Raw genomic sequence first — 13769 nt, 5'->3', positions numbered from 1 at the left:
CATTCCTTTGTATTTTTCTTTTTCCTGAAAACTAAAATAATTCTTTACATTAGAATTGCGTTTCTGATAGACAATATCTATGTAGTTTTTGGAGACAAGGTCTTCCGACAATCTATTGGAATTCCCATGGTTACCAATTGCACTCCGTTATTAGCAGACCTATTTTTGTATTCAAAAGCAAAATTTGTGCATAATCTTATGCGTGAAAAGAAGAAAACACTCGCTGTGCCCTTCAACTCGACATTTAGATATATCGACGACGTATTCTCAATTAACAATGGTAATTTCCACTACTACGTCGATACGATATATCCTTGAGAGCTTGAGATAAAAGATACCACAGAGTCTGACACATCTGTTTCATACTTGGATATTTTACTTGAAAAATGCGTTAATGGTAATCTAACAACCAAGCTATATGATAAACGTGATGACTTTAACTTTTCTATCGTCAACTTTCCTTTCTTATGCAGCAATATACCTTCACCTGCATACGGAGTCAGTTGATTCTACACGCAAGAGCATGCTCTATGTGTGAACAATTTCTAAAACGAGCTAAATTATTGACAAGCAAAATGATGAAAAAAGAATATTAGCAGTCTCGTTTAAGTCATCATTTCGTAAGTTCTATGGTCAATACAATGACCTTGTCAGCAAATACAATTTATCAGTGAGTCAAATGCTGACTGACATTTTCCATACTTACTGTTAGTCCATTATTTATACACTGAATTGATGACGGATTTTCCGTTATTTCCCGATCATGACAAGGAGCACACGGCGGGTGTAACCGGTTATGCTCACTCCGCCATGGCACCTGATCCCACCTCTGATGTTCTGGAGGTCCGTGTTTGCTCTGTTCCTATTTTGAATTGTTTTATGGACTTTGAAATTGAATACTGTTCTTTATCTCCATATCCTTCTTGTATAACAGATCAATAAGTTGTCAAGAGTTGAACAAGACTGCTGATATTCTTGTTTCAGCAACTTGTTTATCAATAATGTTCCTCATTTTAGAAATTTTTCATATGTGAAGCATGTTCTCGCGAATCAACTGAGATATATTAACTCCGTATGCTGGTGATGAAGGTCTATTGCTTCATAAGTAAAGGAAGTTGACGATAGAAAAGTTAAAGTCATCACGCTTATCATATAGCTTGGTTGTAAGATTACCATTAACGTCTTTTTCATATAGATAAAATAACTAAACATGAAACAGCGGTGTCATACTCTGTGGTATATTTTATCTCTAGCTCACCAGGATTATATCGTATCGACATAAGAATGAAAAAAACATTTTTAATTCACAATACGTCGTCAGTATATTTAAAAGTCGAGTTGAAGGCCACTTACTAATTTGTTAGGCCATTAATTACCCTATCATGACCAACATTTTATAAAAATAAGAATGTCACATATTTTTGTGCATGTTTACTATTTGGTGTATAAGAGAACAGAGAATTTTCTGATGATGACAAGAAGCACATGACGAGTGTGACCGGTCAACAGGGAATGCTCACTCCTACATGTCACCTGATCCCACCTTTACCCGCTGAGGAATGCTTCATTTAACTTCTGGTATCTCCATGTAACAGTCTACAAATTTCACCTGCAGTTCTTGTTAATTAACCTTCGATGACCCATCATTTCAGGATTTACCAGAACACAATTCATGCAGACTGAATTTCTTTTGAATACTAAGTACTAGTACAGTGTAGTATTCTGTATTAAACATAGTATGTAAAATCCATACAGTATTTTCATTGCCTACAGAAAAGTCAATGACATATTACTTTCTTACGCATATCCTTATCAACATGTGTTTTGTTTTAAAAACATTATACATGCCGAATGACTATATAAGCCTGGCTTGTCAGAGACATTGTTTACAATGTTTACATATCCTTCTTACAGTACCTGCACACCTAGACTTACGATAAAAGGAGTTCGCTTGTACTCGGCGAATACTTGTGGAGCCGTTTCAATGTTAAAATGTCACTGAAAAGTTACATTTTTTTCTGTATCAATTTTGGTATTTTAGAAGATAAAAAGATAAAGATAAGACAGTATTGAAGAAAGAAAAAAACTTTAAAAGCTGATCCCTCAAGCTGTGAAATTTGATTCACAATTGACCAGTTACATAAACCGGTTCAGAGTGAACCATTAAACCAATAAAATTTGGGAAAATCAGTTCGGATCTGACAAAAAGCTAAGGTTTCTTATCGTGCCTGAGATGATCTCAGTCCCCTCTAACAGCCAGCATCTAAATTGTCAACCAAATGCACTTTATAAAATCTTATGTTGTTGATAATGGATGTTGTGTGGAATCATTAAAATTCGTGACGGCCAATTTTTTTTGGATTGTCTATATTTTACCTGTTCGGGGGGATGTCATTTCGTGCTCTCGCTAATATTTACAAATTAAAGGCAAGATAAAACCCAAAATATGAGTTTGCTAAGAGAGTAAATTCGGGAATACAGGCATTATTCAACAAAATCTACAGGATGAACCTGAATCATTAAGTCAACTGATTGGTCGAATTAATATCTGGAAAGGTCACTGAATGGCAGTACATTTAAAAACGGTTTAAAGATAAAAGGCAACTCAATAAATACTTAATGAGGACATGCTTTTCCAAATGATTTTAGATAATACTGGTATGATTGTGTGTAATTTTCTTGGGAAAATTTGCATGTCGGAAAAATTAACCCACATATTGTCAGAAATCATTTTCAAAAAGAAAATGTTAAAGAAAGTTTTCTTGTGCTAATTTTCTTTACACGTGCAGAATCACGTGAATATACTTGAATCAAGCAGCTAGTGACATATTCTACCAGCCAAGCTTTTAGTTCACTTGTACCTATCAAATGAAAAATTAATATGGAGGGCAATGATTGTTAATTACCGGTATTTTATTGCATGAACCTTTAAATATGTGAGAACATTCCGTTTCAATTTTTATTTTTGTCTTCCATCTACTTATAATTCTAATTTTAAAAAGAACTACTTTCCAAGCATTCTACAAGCATTATAAAAATATTAACGACATCAAAGTGATAAAATTGATATCAAAGAAACTGACTTCAAAGTACTTCTTTCCTCAAAGAAATTAACCTTTTTCAAAATCAAGATAGAAAATGCTATTAAGTCGTTTTGTAATTTGATAAATTCTCGACAAATATGGGAAGAAATGGACGGAAATTAAAAGGTTTCCTACAACAACTCAATTCTTTTTCAATATTAGTGGTATTTACGCAGTTTTTGGACACTGAATCTGTTGGAATTCCCATGAGTACGAAGTGTGTTCCTTTATTATCAAAACGTTTTTATTATTCTTATGAAGCAGAATTTCTTCACAGACTTCTGAGTAGAAAGAAAAGAATTCAGCTCAAACCGACATTTTGAAATGAAATGTTGTGTTTGATCGTTTTTCGTTGTGTTGATTTCGAGTAGTATACATATTAGTTTATCAGATGGGTTTTAAAAACTTGAACCCTTTTAAAGAAAATATAAATCTGTTGAAAACTAGGAAATTACAATTATAGCAATAGCTTGACTGAACATTTGTCGTTATTTATTGTTGTCAAAAACAAAAACGATTCGTCGGAAGTGTACAATGTAATTGCACTGCTGTTTGCAATTGATAAAACAAATCCTCTTGGGGTTCTTTCTTTTAAATTAAAAACTAATGATTAAAATTAATTTAATTTAATCCTGCAATTTCTGACATTTTATATTCCATATATTTTTATTTGGTCTAGCTAATATAGAAATTGCAAGCATTTCACTTTTTGATAAGCTGTATGATAAACGTGATGACTTTAACTTATCTATCATCAACTTCCCTTACTTATACAACAATATACATTCAACACCATACGTGTGGCGTTAAACAATATACATTCAATCAATCAATCAATCAATCAATCATCATCATACGGAGTTTATCTCTCAGTTGATTCAAGAGCATGCTCTACGTATGAACAATTTCCAGAACGATGTAAATTATTGGCAAACACGTTGACGAGACAGGAATATCAACAGCCTCGTTTAAAGTCATCATTTTGCAAGTTCTATTGTCGATATATTGACCTTGTCAGCAAATACAATTTATCATCAAGGCAAATGCTGACTGATGTTTTCATACTAATTGTTAGTTCATTATTTTTACACTGAATTGACGACGGATTTTTCCATTATTTCCCGATCATGACAAAGAAGAGACGGCGGATGTGACAGGTCGGCAGGTGATACTCACTTCTACTTGGCACCTGATCCCACCTCTGATTTTTGGAGGTCCGCGTTTGCTGAGCTCCTATTTTGATCTTGAATACTGTTCGTTTTCTCCATATGTTTCGTTTATCTAAAAGACTTTGTTTTAAATTTAATGGCCTGGTTGGGTATTCCATATTTCTTCGGACTCCTTCGATATCTGGGTACTATTAAGTTCGTCATCTCCCTAGCAACTGCAGTATGCCTCTAGGGCACAGTATAAATAGAGCAGAATTACCTAAGGTATCCACAGTGATCACCGGGACCGATGTCCGCTCTCGTCAAGGTAGGGGTTGTATTCATGTTATATAAGTATCAAGGCGATAGAAATATTCCTTGTGCAAGAAAATATTTTATCATATATTATTTTTCTTTTTAACATAAAAAATAATGTTATATTTTTTTCAAAGGTAAAGGAATTGTTGATTAAAACAGTCACCCTGCATTTTTTCATAGTACATAATTATTCACCCCTTCAAGCCTTTATTATTTATTTATCTTTTATGGCGAGAACTACTACTGTATTTTTGTATTTCTGAGCATGAATACTGTTCTTTATCTCCATATTAAATTTCATTATAGAAATAATTTCAATATTTTTTTAAAATTGAAATTGATTCTCTTTTTTCTCTTTTGCTAGGCTAGTTTTGTAATCATATGAAGCAATATTTATTCAAAAACGTGAACACAAAACATTTTTTACGCTATGACCTGAAATTCGACAATTAAATAAATTTACTGCGTTTTTTTCAATTAATAATGTGATATTTATTATCACATTGATTCGATTTTATCCCTTGCCTGTGAACTCAAAATATGAACCATCACAGAGTCTTACATTTCACATTTGGATATTTTCCTAGAAAAAAGACGTAAAGGGAAACCTAACAATCAAGCTTTGTGACAAACGTAAGGGCCTCAACTTTTCAATCGTCACCTTCCCTTACTTATGCAGCAATATACCCTTATCACCTGCACATATAGGTTTTATGTCTCCCAAAATATTCAATACGCAGGGGAATTCTTTATGTACAATCTTTTTTAAACGTGACGTGCGATTGAAAATTAAGTTAATAATACTAGAATATCAACAGTTCCGTTTAAAATTAACACTTTACCAATTCTGTGATCGATATTCCGGTATACCATGACCTTATAAGCAAAATGCAATCTACCGTTAAAGCAAAACTGTTGGCAGAAAATTTCATACAAAATGTTCCCAGTTTGTATTTGGAGCATGACATCTGTTCGATTTCTTCGTAGTTTACCTTGTATTGAAAACATATGTCCATCGATGTGTCTTTTCTGTTTAATTACGTGTAAATGTATGCATATTTATTTAGTAATAATTCATAAGTCGTGTTTGATATTGTTAAATTGTATCAATCATTTTGCTAATGCGATACACTGTATATACCATGCATATCGTAGTTCTAAACTAATCTTTCAGTTTATAGATTAATCGTATGTTCTCCTTGACTCCTGATCCCGCCTTTGGTGTTTTGGAGGTCTGTTTTTGCTCTCATCCTATTTTGTATTGTTTTATTGATTTTTGAGCTTGAATGCTTATCTCCATATATTTCACGTTGTTTAAAATCCTTTTCGAGAATTTTCACTCATATTGAGGCGCCACCTTATGCCGGTAAAGGGCTTAAAATTTTGACCTTTACTAGGCACTCAAGGCCATTGAGCAGTGAGGATTCTTTATCGTGCCAGCGCCTATCGTGACAAGGGACCTCTGTTTTTAAGATCTCATTCGAATGACCCGCAACTTTCACTTCAATGTGACGATCGCATGGCGAAGGAACAGTTGCTACCGATTTTTTATCGCCTTTGGTCAGTCGCAGCCGTAATTCGAACTCACGACCTTAGCTTCACGGAGCGAACACTCTACCGGCCAAGTTTCTGTGAACTGTAACCCTTCAATTAATTGACTAATGATATGAAATATAGGACCTTAATTTTCATTTTAAATGCAATACATGGCGATAACGAATTAACAGTTTTCAAACTCGAAGGTCTGTTCAAACAATACAAATCAGCAGAAGAGCAAACACGAACCTCTTGATCATCAGAGGTGGGATCAGGAGCCATTGAGGAGTGAACATCCCCTGTCGAGTGGTCAAACCAATCGTGTGCTCTCATTTTCGGGATAAACGGAATTATCCGTCGACAATGCAGTGTGTAAATAATGGCCTAACAAAAAAGTATGAAAAACGTCAATTAGTAGTTAAGTTAATGAAAGATTGCATTTGCTGACTCATTGTATCCACCATTGAACCTATGGAATGAAATGACAACTTTAAATGAGACTTTGATACTCTTGTTACATCAACTCGTGTTTTTATAACTTACCTCGTTTAAGAAAATGTTCATACACAGAGCATGCTCTTGTGTAACTTTAAATGAGACTTTGATACTCTTGTTACATCAACTCGTGTTTTTATAACTTACCTCGTTTAAGAAAATCTTCATACATAGAGCATGCTCTTGTGTGTTGCATCAACTGAGAGATATAAACTCCTTATCCAAGTGATAAAGGTATCATAAAGCTTTGTTGTTATATTACCAGTAAGGTCTTCTTTACAAAATATCCAAATATGAAACAGATGTGTCAGACTCGTTGGTACCATTGATTGCAAGCTTACTGGGAAATATTATGTCTACATATGAATAGACCCGAACACCTCAAGTATGTCTAAAAATATAAAATAACAAACAAAAGATGTCACCAAACTCATTACTTTAGATTTTACTTATTTTTGGGGTTAAATTATTTTATTAATTTACGTTTCTATTTCAGATGTACTATATATATTTCCTGACTATGGTCGCCTTTCTGGTCAGCAATGGATTGGCTTTTGTTTGCGATGAGCATGCGACAATCTGTGAGACGACCTTAGAGATAGCTACCTCACTAACCATGTTTCATGAGACAGAAAAAGCTGTGTTTCCAAACAATGGCCGTCTGTATCGTTATGACGTTACTAATATGACCGCAGCTACACCAATAAACGTAGATGACGTCATCACAGCTGACGGATGGGAAATGCAAAGAGTTGTTATCGTAGCCAACGGCAGTCTGCCAGGGCCAACAATTACCGTTTTCGAAGACCAAACACTTGTGGTTCATGTTAAAAATAATCTGTACTCTGATACCGTTTCTATCCACTGGCATGGACTACCACAGAAAGGCACACCCTACATGGACGGGGTAGGGTTTGTAACACAGTGTCCCATTAATCCTGGACAAACATTTACATATACCTTTAAAGCTCGCCCTAGTGGAACATATTGGTATCACTCCCATGTTGGAGCGCAGAGAACAAAGGGTTTATATGGCGCTTTGATTATTAAAGAGCGGAATCCACCACCAACTGTACAAGGAGTGGCTGAAGACTTTGTCATGCAGATACAGGACTGGAATCATGACTATGACGTCGACCAAGCATTCCTTTATTCCGATGCTGGGGTCTTTTTAAATAGAAAAGAAATCAAGCCCTCTGTGGCTCTTGATGGGTCTAACTTCAGTCTCTGGTATGCCGAATCAGCCTTAATTAACGGGAAAGGGAGGTACTACGACTCCTCTACTGGAGCACACAACGAAGCACCCCTTGAAGTTTTTAAAGTTAAAAAAGATAAAAGTTACAGATTCCGTGTAATAAATGCTGCTGGTATGTATCCCTATAGAATTTCTGTGGACAGCCATCCTTTGACAGTTGTGGCCACTGATGGATATTACATAAAACCAATAACGGTGGAATCACTGATAATACACCCAGGTGAGAGATTTGACTTTGTTATATACGCCAATAACAGTGTTGGAAACTACATGATTAGAGGACATACCTTAGAGGTTAACAGACGCACACTGGTCGAAGCGGTTTTACACTATAACGGAGCAGACCAGAATTTTGTGAACATCTTCTCCACCCGAGCACAATGTCTCTCATCGAGCAAGTGCTTGGTTTTGAATTGTCCATTTTCTTTTTATCCAAAAGAAACCAATATCCAGTGTATAACAATGGATAGCGTAAGGAGCGATTCCCCCGAAGAAGTTCCTGATTATCAACCCGGAGCCTTTCAGGAACATTTTCTGAACTTTGCATTTCCAGGACCAAACTTTTCCCCCGATTCTGTTAACGGTGTAGAATTTGCATTTCCTACTGTCTCAGCGTTATCTCAACCGACCGAGATAACGGAACAATGTTCAAAAGCTGATTGTGGAGAACAAAAGATCTGCTCCTGTACTAACACCATAGACTTGAAGCACAACGATACAATACAATTTGTGTTTGTGAATATGGGTAGAGGAAAAGGTTGGTCTCATCCAATTCACATGCATGGGCATACATTTCATGTTTTAAAAATGGGATATGGTAATTACAACACGTCAACAGGTGAATTCATATCGCAAAATGCAGACATAGACTGTCAAGGAGGAACCACTCAGGATGAAAGTTTCTGTAACAATGCCACTTGGAGTGATCCATCATGGAGGCATGGAAACATTCCTGGTCTTAACCTCGTGGATCCGCCGCGAAAAGACACAGTTATCGCACCTAGTGGTGGGTACGTGGTGGTAAGAATTAAGGCTGATAACCCTGGATTATGGATCATGCATTGCCACATCCAGCTCCACTCAGCAGACGGCATGGCAGTACTTTTGAACGAGTCTTTTCCAAACTTACCACCGGTACCAAAAGGTTTCCCTTCCTGTGGGAACTTTAAAGGTTCTCTTACAGGTAAGAAGCACTGCTTCTGGATATACATATATCATAAGCTCTGTAGGAAAGTGATTCATTTATTTAAACTACTTTTTATATGTGCTTTTCAAGACAGAAAAAACGGTTTTGATCAATTTAAATGATATTTCTTCCTTCTTCATTATAACAATTTCAGAGGATAAACAAGATATGTCAACACAATCAGTACCAGTTACCCAGTCTCCTGCTATAAACTCTGGTATGATGTAACTCTCTCTCTCTCTCTCATTGTTTAAAGAAATTGTGAATTTAAAAGAATATCTTCTTCATTAAAACATGTAGAAATGAATATTTTTTGTTTAAATACATAAACCTGAAGGCTTTTTCTTTCTGTTTTCAAGAATGGATGTGTCTCAGCCAACATACAATGCAATGGTCTTAACTTCAATTTCATCATTTGTAAAATGTAATTGATAAATACAAAAATAACTTACATAAAGCTGTCTTTGCTAACCCTATTCTTCATGATTTATAGTCCTGCTCTCACACCGAAATTCTTCACCCAGGGCCCTTGAATTGACATTCGAATTTTTAAACGAAAGATATGTCCCAACTTCTAATGATATATTTTTGGTCTATTGATATGATATATTATAACTTAAATTCAAAGGTGAATGCCACCCGGATGTGCATTTCTGTTCACAAATAAATGACATATGCCAAGGAACTCATCATACTACTGCCAAAACGATAGGATGTACCAAGTACTGTGATCTTTGTGCAAGTAAGTTCATATATAAATGAATTCGGGTTTTTGCCTTGAAGAAAATTTACTATAGTTAACTATCTGATTGGATGAATACATTATTTTACATACTAAATATTGTTAGTCCATTATTAACACACTGAATTGAATATACGGATTTTCCCCTTATTTCCTGATCATGACAAGGAGCACACGGCGGGTGTGACCGGTTGGCAGGGGATGCTCACTCCTCCATGATACCTGATCCCACCTCTGATGTTTTGGAGGTCCGTGTATTGTTTTATGGACTTTTGACTGTTTGTTATCTCCGTATATTTATCATAGTTTTTGCATAATACAATTCACAAACGTTACAAAAGCTGTTTCAGCTTCCCCAGGGAGTAAAGAAGATTTACTGCTTGGTATGCGATTCATATAAAGTTTAAATTCTTACACTAATTCTTCATAATCGTTAATTTTAAGCTTATTCCTGAAATAATGATTACAAAGACAATGGATCAAATTTTTTCTTCAATCAGGTCTCCGATTGCTTACATTATAAGACATTATAACAATTTGGTTTTATTTCTTAGCTTCGCCTTCACATGGTCATGGACATCTCCCACAATACAGAAGCCTTCCATTAGACAGCAGTAAATCTTACCGGATCCCGTGGCTTCAGAAGATCTGGAACTAAATAAGAAACTTCGAACAACGTGATGTTTTTCTTTGAAAGACTTTATCATTAATTCGTAATTTCAAGTCAGATGATATCACATGTAGTTTTTCACCTGCATTACATAATCTTTAAAGGAGATGGTCAAATTAAAAAAAGGACTGAAGAGTGAAGAATGTGCAAACTTTCAAACGTATAAAAATTAAATTCAATATGTCAACTAAATATATATTTATAGAAAAAGTTTCACTTATTGCAATGTATAAAATAATGATAAGCAAAATTTTTCTGTATAAAAATTTTTCGAAAAAAAAAAACCTCACAATTTTAGGGAATGTGAATCCAAACAATACAAATATGGAGTACCATTATTTTTTTCTTTCTCGGATACTGTAGTGTCATTTTTATCTTGTTTGTGATATGACCCTTGAATAACTGAACTGAACTTCAAATGTTTCTCAGATAGAACCAATATTGTTTTATAAAACTGTACAATTTATTGTATTTTAAAGGAAGAGTGGGTCATTGTGTTAAGTTTTTGTTGAGCAGAAAATGATTATTTTTTAAGTACATGTATATTTGTTTTATTTTCTTTTTATTTTACACATTCTTATTAGAAGAAAGTCTTTTTTTTCTCAATTTGTGCGTTTATAGTGTTTGTATTTTATCATACTTTGTATACCTGGGTCATATTGGACATTGTTGAATTCGATATGTTTTATATTGGTACCGTCAGAAAAGTTACATGTAAAACATATATGATCGTAGGCCTTGTCGTGATTTGCATTCTGCTCTTTTAAGGTACTCCGATCCTCAGCCAGGAAGGATAACTCTTTAATTTATGTTTAATTCAAAATGAATCTTGAAAATTAAATCTTTTCATGCAACAATTTTCAATAAGCTTTAAGGTTCTTTGGAGTTCTCAGAAAGGTCTTATAAAAGGATCGGAGTATCTAAAGAAGTTTTATTTTTCTAAATCTTTTATGATTTGTGCATAAATATTTTTTGAGAGTGTAACTTTTTTCTATTTGTTATGGTGTTCTGCAGGTTTTATGCATTTCGCTCGGCCCAGTAAATCAAAATTATTACCAATGCAACGTCAGGAATTGTTATTCAACGTTGTAACGTCAAAACGACATCCAAATAGACTGGTTTTGATGTGTGGTGTCTAGATAATACATTTAGTAAATATATACATTGTATATCTTAATTATTATTGTGAAAAAGAACTTTGGGTAACTGTATCAAAACTGTAACTTTTATGAAAGCAGTTCATCGTGACAATTTATTTCTAATTTTTTATCCTAGTGTTTTATTCCATATGAGGTCACGCTATGCATAGATTAAAAATTATTTATAACTGCATTTGTATGTATCATGATGATCATTCGTAAAGAAAAAAAAAAAAAGGCAGTCCAAAGAAAGAGACATACTGGTAGAAAATTAAAAATTGTAAAATTTGAAGGGTACAAAAATACATATACATGTATAAATTCATAGGAAATGCAAACTGACGCACAACTTCGAATCGTGCATTACATGTATAAGAACGTCAGACGTCACTTTAGCCAGGCAGTGGACACTTACGCAAGACATTTTGATTCTCTTGTAATTTTCATTATAACTTATAAGATCAGATGAAACCTACATTTACCTAAAGCAATTTTTAGCTCTACTGGTCAGAGACCAGAAGAGCTTATGCGATAGTAATGCGTCCGTCGTCCGTCCGTCTGTCTGTCTGTCTGTCTGTCTGTAAACAATTTTTCAAAATGCTACTCCTCCTACAGTTTTGGTCTGATTTCAATATAACTTGGCACACAAGTAGACTACACTAAGATACATAATTCTGTGTATCGGTTTTTGATTTCGATGAACGGTGTTGCCGTGGTTACTAAAAATAGAAATTTCTGTGAAATACTTTCAAAATGCTACTCCTCCTACAGTTTTAGTCTGATTTCAATATAACTTGGCACACAAGTAGACTACACTAAGATACATAATTCTGTATATCGGTTTTTGATTTCGATGAACGGTGTTGCCGTGGTTACTAAAAATAGAAATTTCTGTGAAATTCTTTCAAAATGCTACTCCTCTACAGTTTTAGTCTGATTTCAATATAACTTGGCACACAAGTAGACTACACTAAGATACACAATTCTGTAAATCGGTTTTTGATTTTGATGAACGGTGTTGCCGTGGTTACTAAAAATAGAAATTTCTGTGAAATACTTTCAAAATGCTACTCCTCCTACAGTTTTAGTCTGATTTCAATATAACTTGGCACACAAGTAGACTACACTAAGATACACAATTCTCTTTATCAGTTTTTGATTTCGATGAACGGTGTTGCCGTGGTTACTAAAAATAGAAATTTCTGTGAAATTCTTTCAAAATGCTACTCCTTCTACAGTTTTAGTCTGATTTTAATATAACTTGGCACACAAGTTGACTACAATAAGATACATAATTTTGTTTATCTGTTTTTGATTTCATTGAACGGTGTTGCCGTGGTTACTAAAAATAGAAATTTCTGTGAAATTCTTTCAAAATGCTACTCCAAATACAATTTTAGTCTGATTATAATATAAATGTGGCATGCAAGTAGACTGCACTAAGAACATAAAGAGACTTAATCAACGATCATTTTTCTATCTATTGCTGTCGAAAAGTTTCAATTTCCAACTGCTTAAGTACTTTTCTCTTCCTTTGCTATAAGTACAAACCAGTAGAGCTTCAGTCTCGACAGAGACTTCTGGTTTTAGTATTTTCCACTGATATAAATTTTCATGTAAATAAATTTTGCCTCTAGAATTCAGAATAATTAAATCAATAAGCTTTCAACAAATACATTTTTGATATGACGTCATTTACGCATCGGGACATATTTGCCGGATATGGATGTTTTTTAGACACTTTTAAAATGGATACTTTTCATTATCTTGAAAAAAAAGAAAGTTGAAAAAGAAGTTGTTTAAAAGTACTCAGTGTAAGTCAAATCAAGTTTGTAAACTTACTGACAAAATTTTCTTTTTACTCCCATTGAATATGCAGCTAGTACACTAAATTTTCACTGAAGACTTTTATTTCAATGGATGTTCTCATCCATTCTCTAAACATAGTTTGTCAACAAAAATGTTACGTCTAAATGTGATGTAATAGAAATCACGAAATTTCCAAGAGAATAAACTCTGTCATATGCATTTCTCTGTTACAATGGGACAAGAACAATTGAGAGAAATCGACGTTATTCGCGTGTACTGCCAATGTATATCAACCTTTGGAATAATATTTTATTTTTGTAAAAATACTATTCGCGAGGAAGAACCCTTTAATTCAATATATAACACCACATGCTTATTATCAGAACTA

At 34.2% G+C, this 13769-nt stretch overlaps 1 protein-coding gene across 1 annotated transcript; it reads left to right on the top strand.

Moving 5' to 3' along the window:
• Positions 1-4499: 4499 nt before the first annotated feature.
• LOC134269069 (uncharacterized) lies at positions 4500-11602 on the top strand. Its single transcript, XM_062751286.1, has 5 exons — positions 4500-4559; positions 7077-9018; positions 9176-9238; positions 9650-9763; positions 10318-11602. Exons 1-5 carry the CDS (start codon positions 4542-4544, stop codon positions 10419-10421), a joined length of 2241 nt encoding a protein of 746 aa, XP_062607270.1. The 5' UTR covers positions 4500-4541; the 3' UTR covers positions 10422-11602.
• The last annotated feature ends 2167 nt before the right edge of the window (positions 11603-13769 follow it).

The sequence above is a fragment of the Saccostrea cucullata genome, unplaced genomic scaffold (assembly GCF_032062105.1).
Source record: "Saccostrea cucullata isolate Sc308-1 unplaced genomic scaffold, CSIRO_AGI_Scuc_v1 ctg463, whole genome shotgun sequence".
Taxonomy (NCBI): Eukaryota; Metazoa; Mollusca; class Bivalvia; order Ostreida; family Ostreidae; genus Saccostrea; species Saccostrea cuccullata.
Note: the sequence above shows the minus strand (reverse complement) of the source record. Positions and strands in the feature narration are given on the sequence as shown.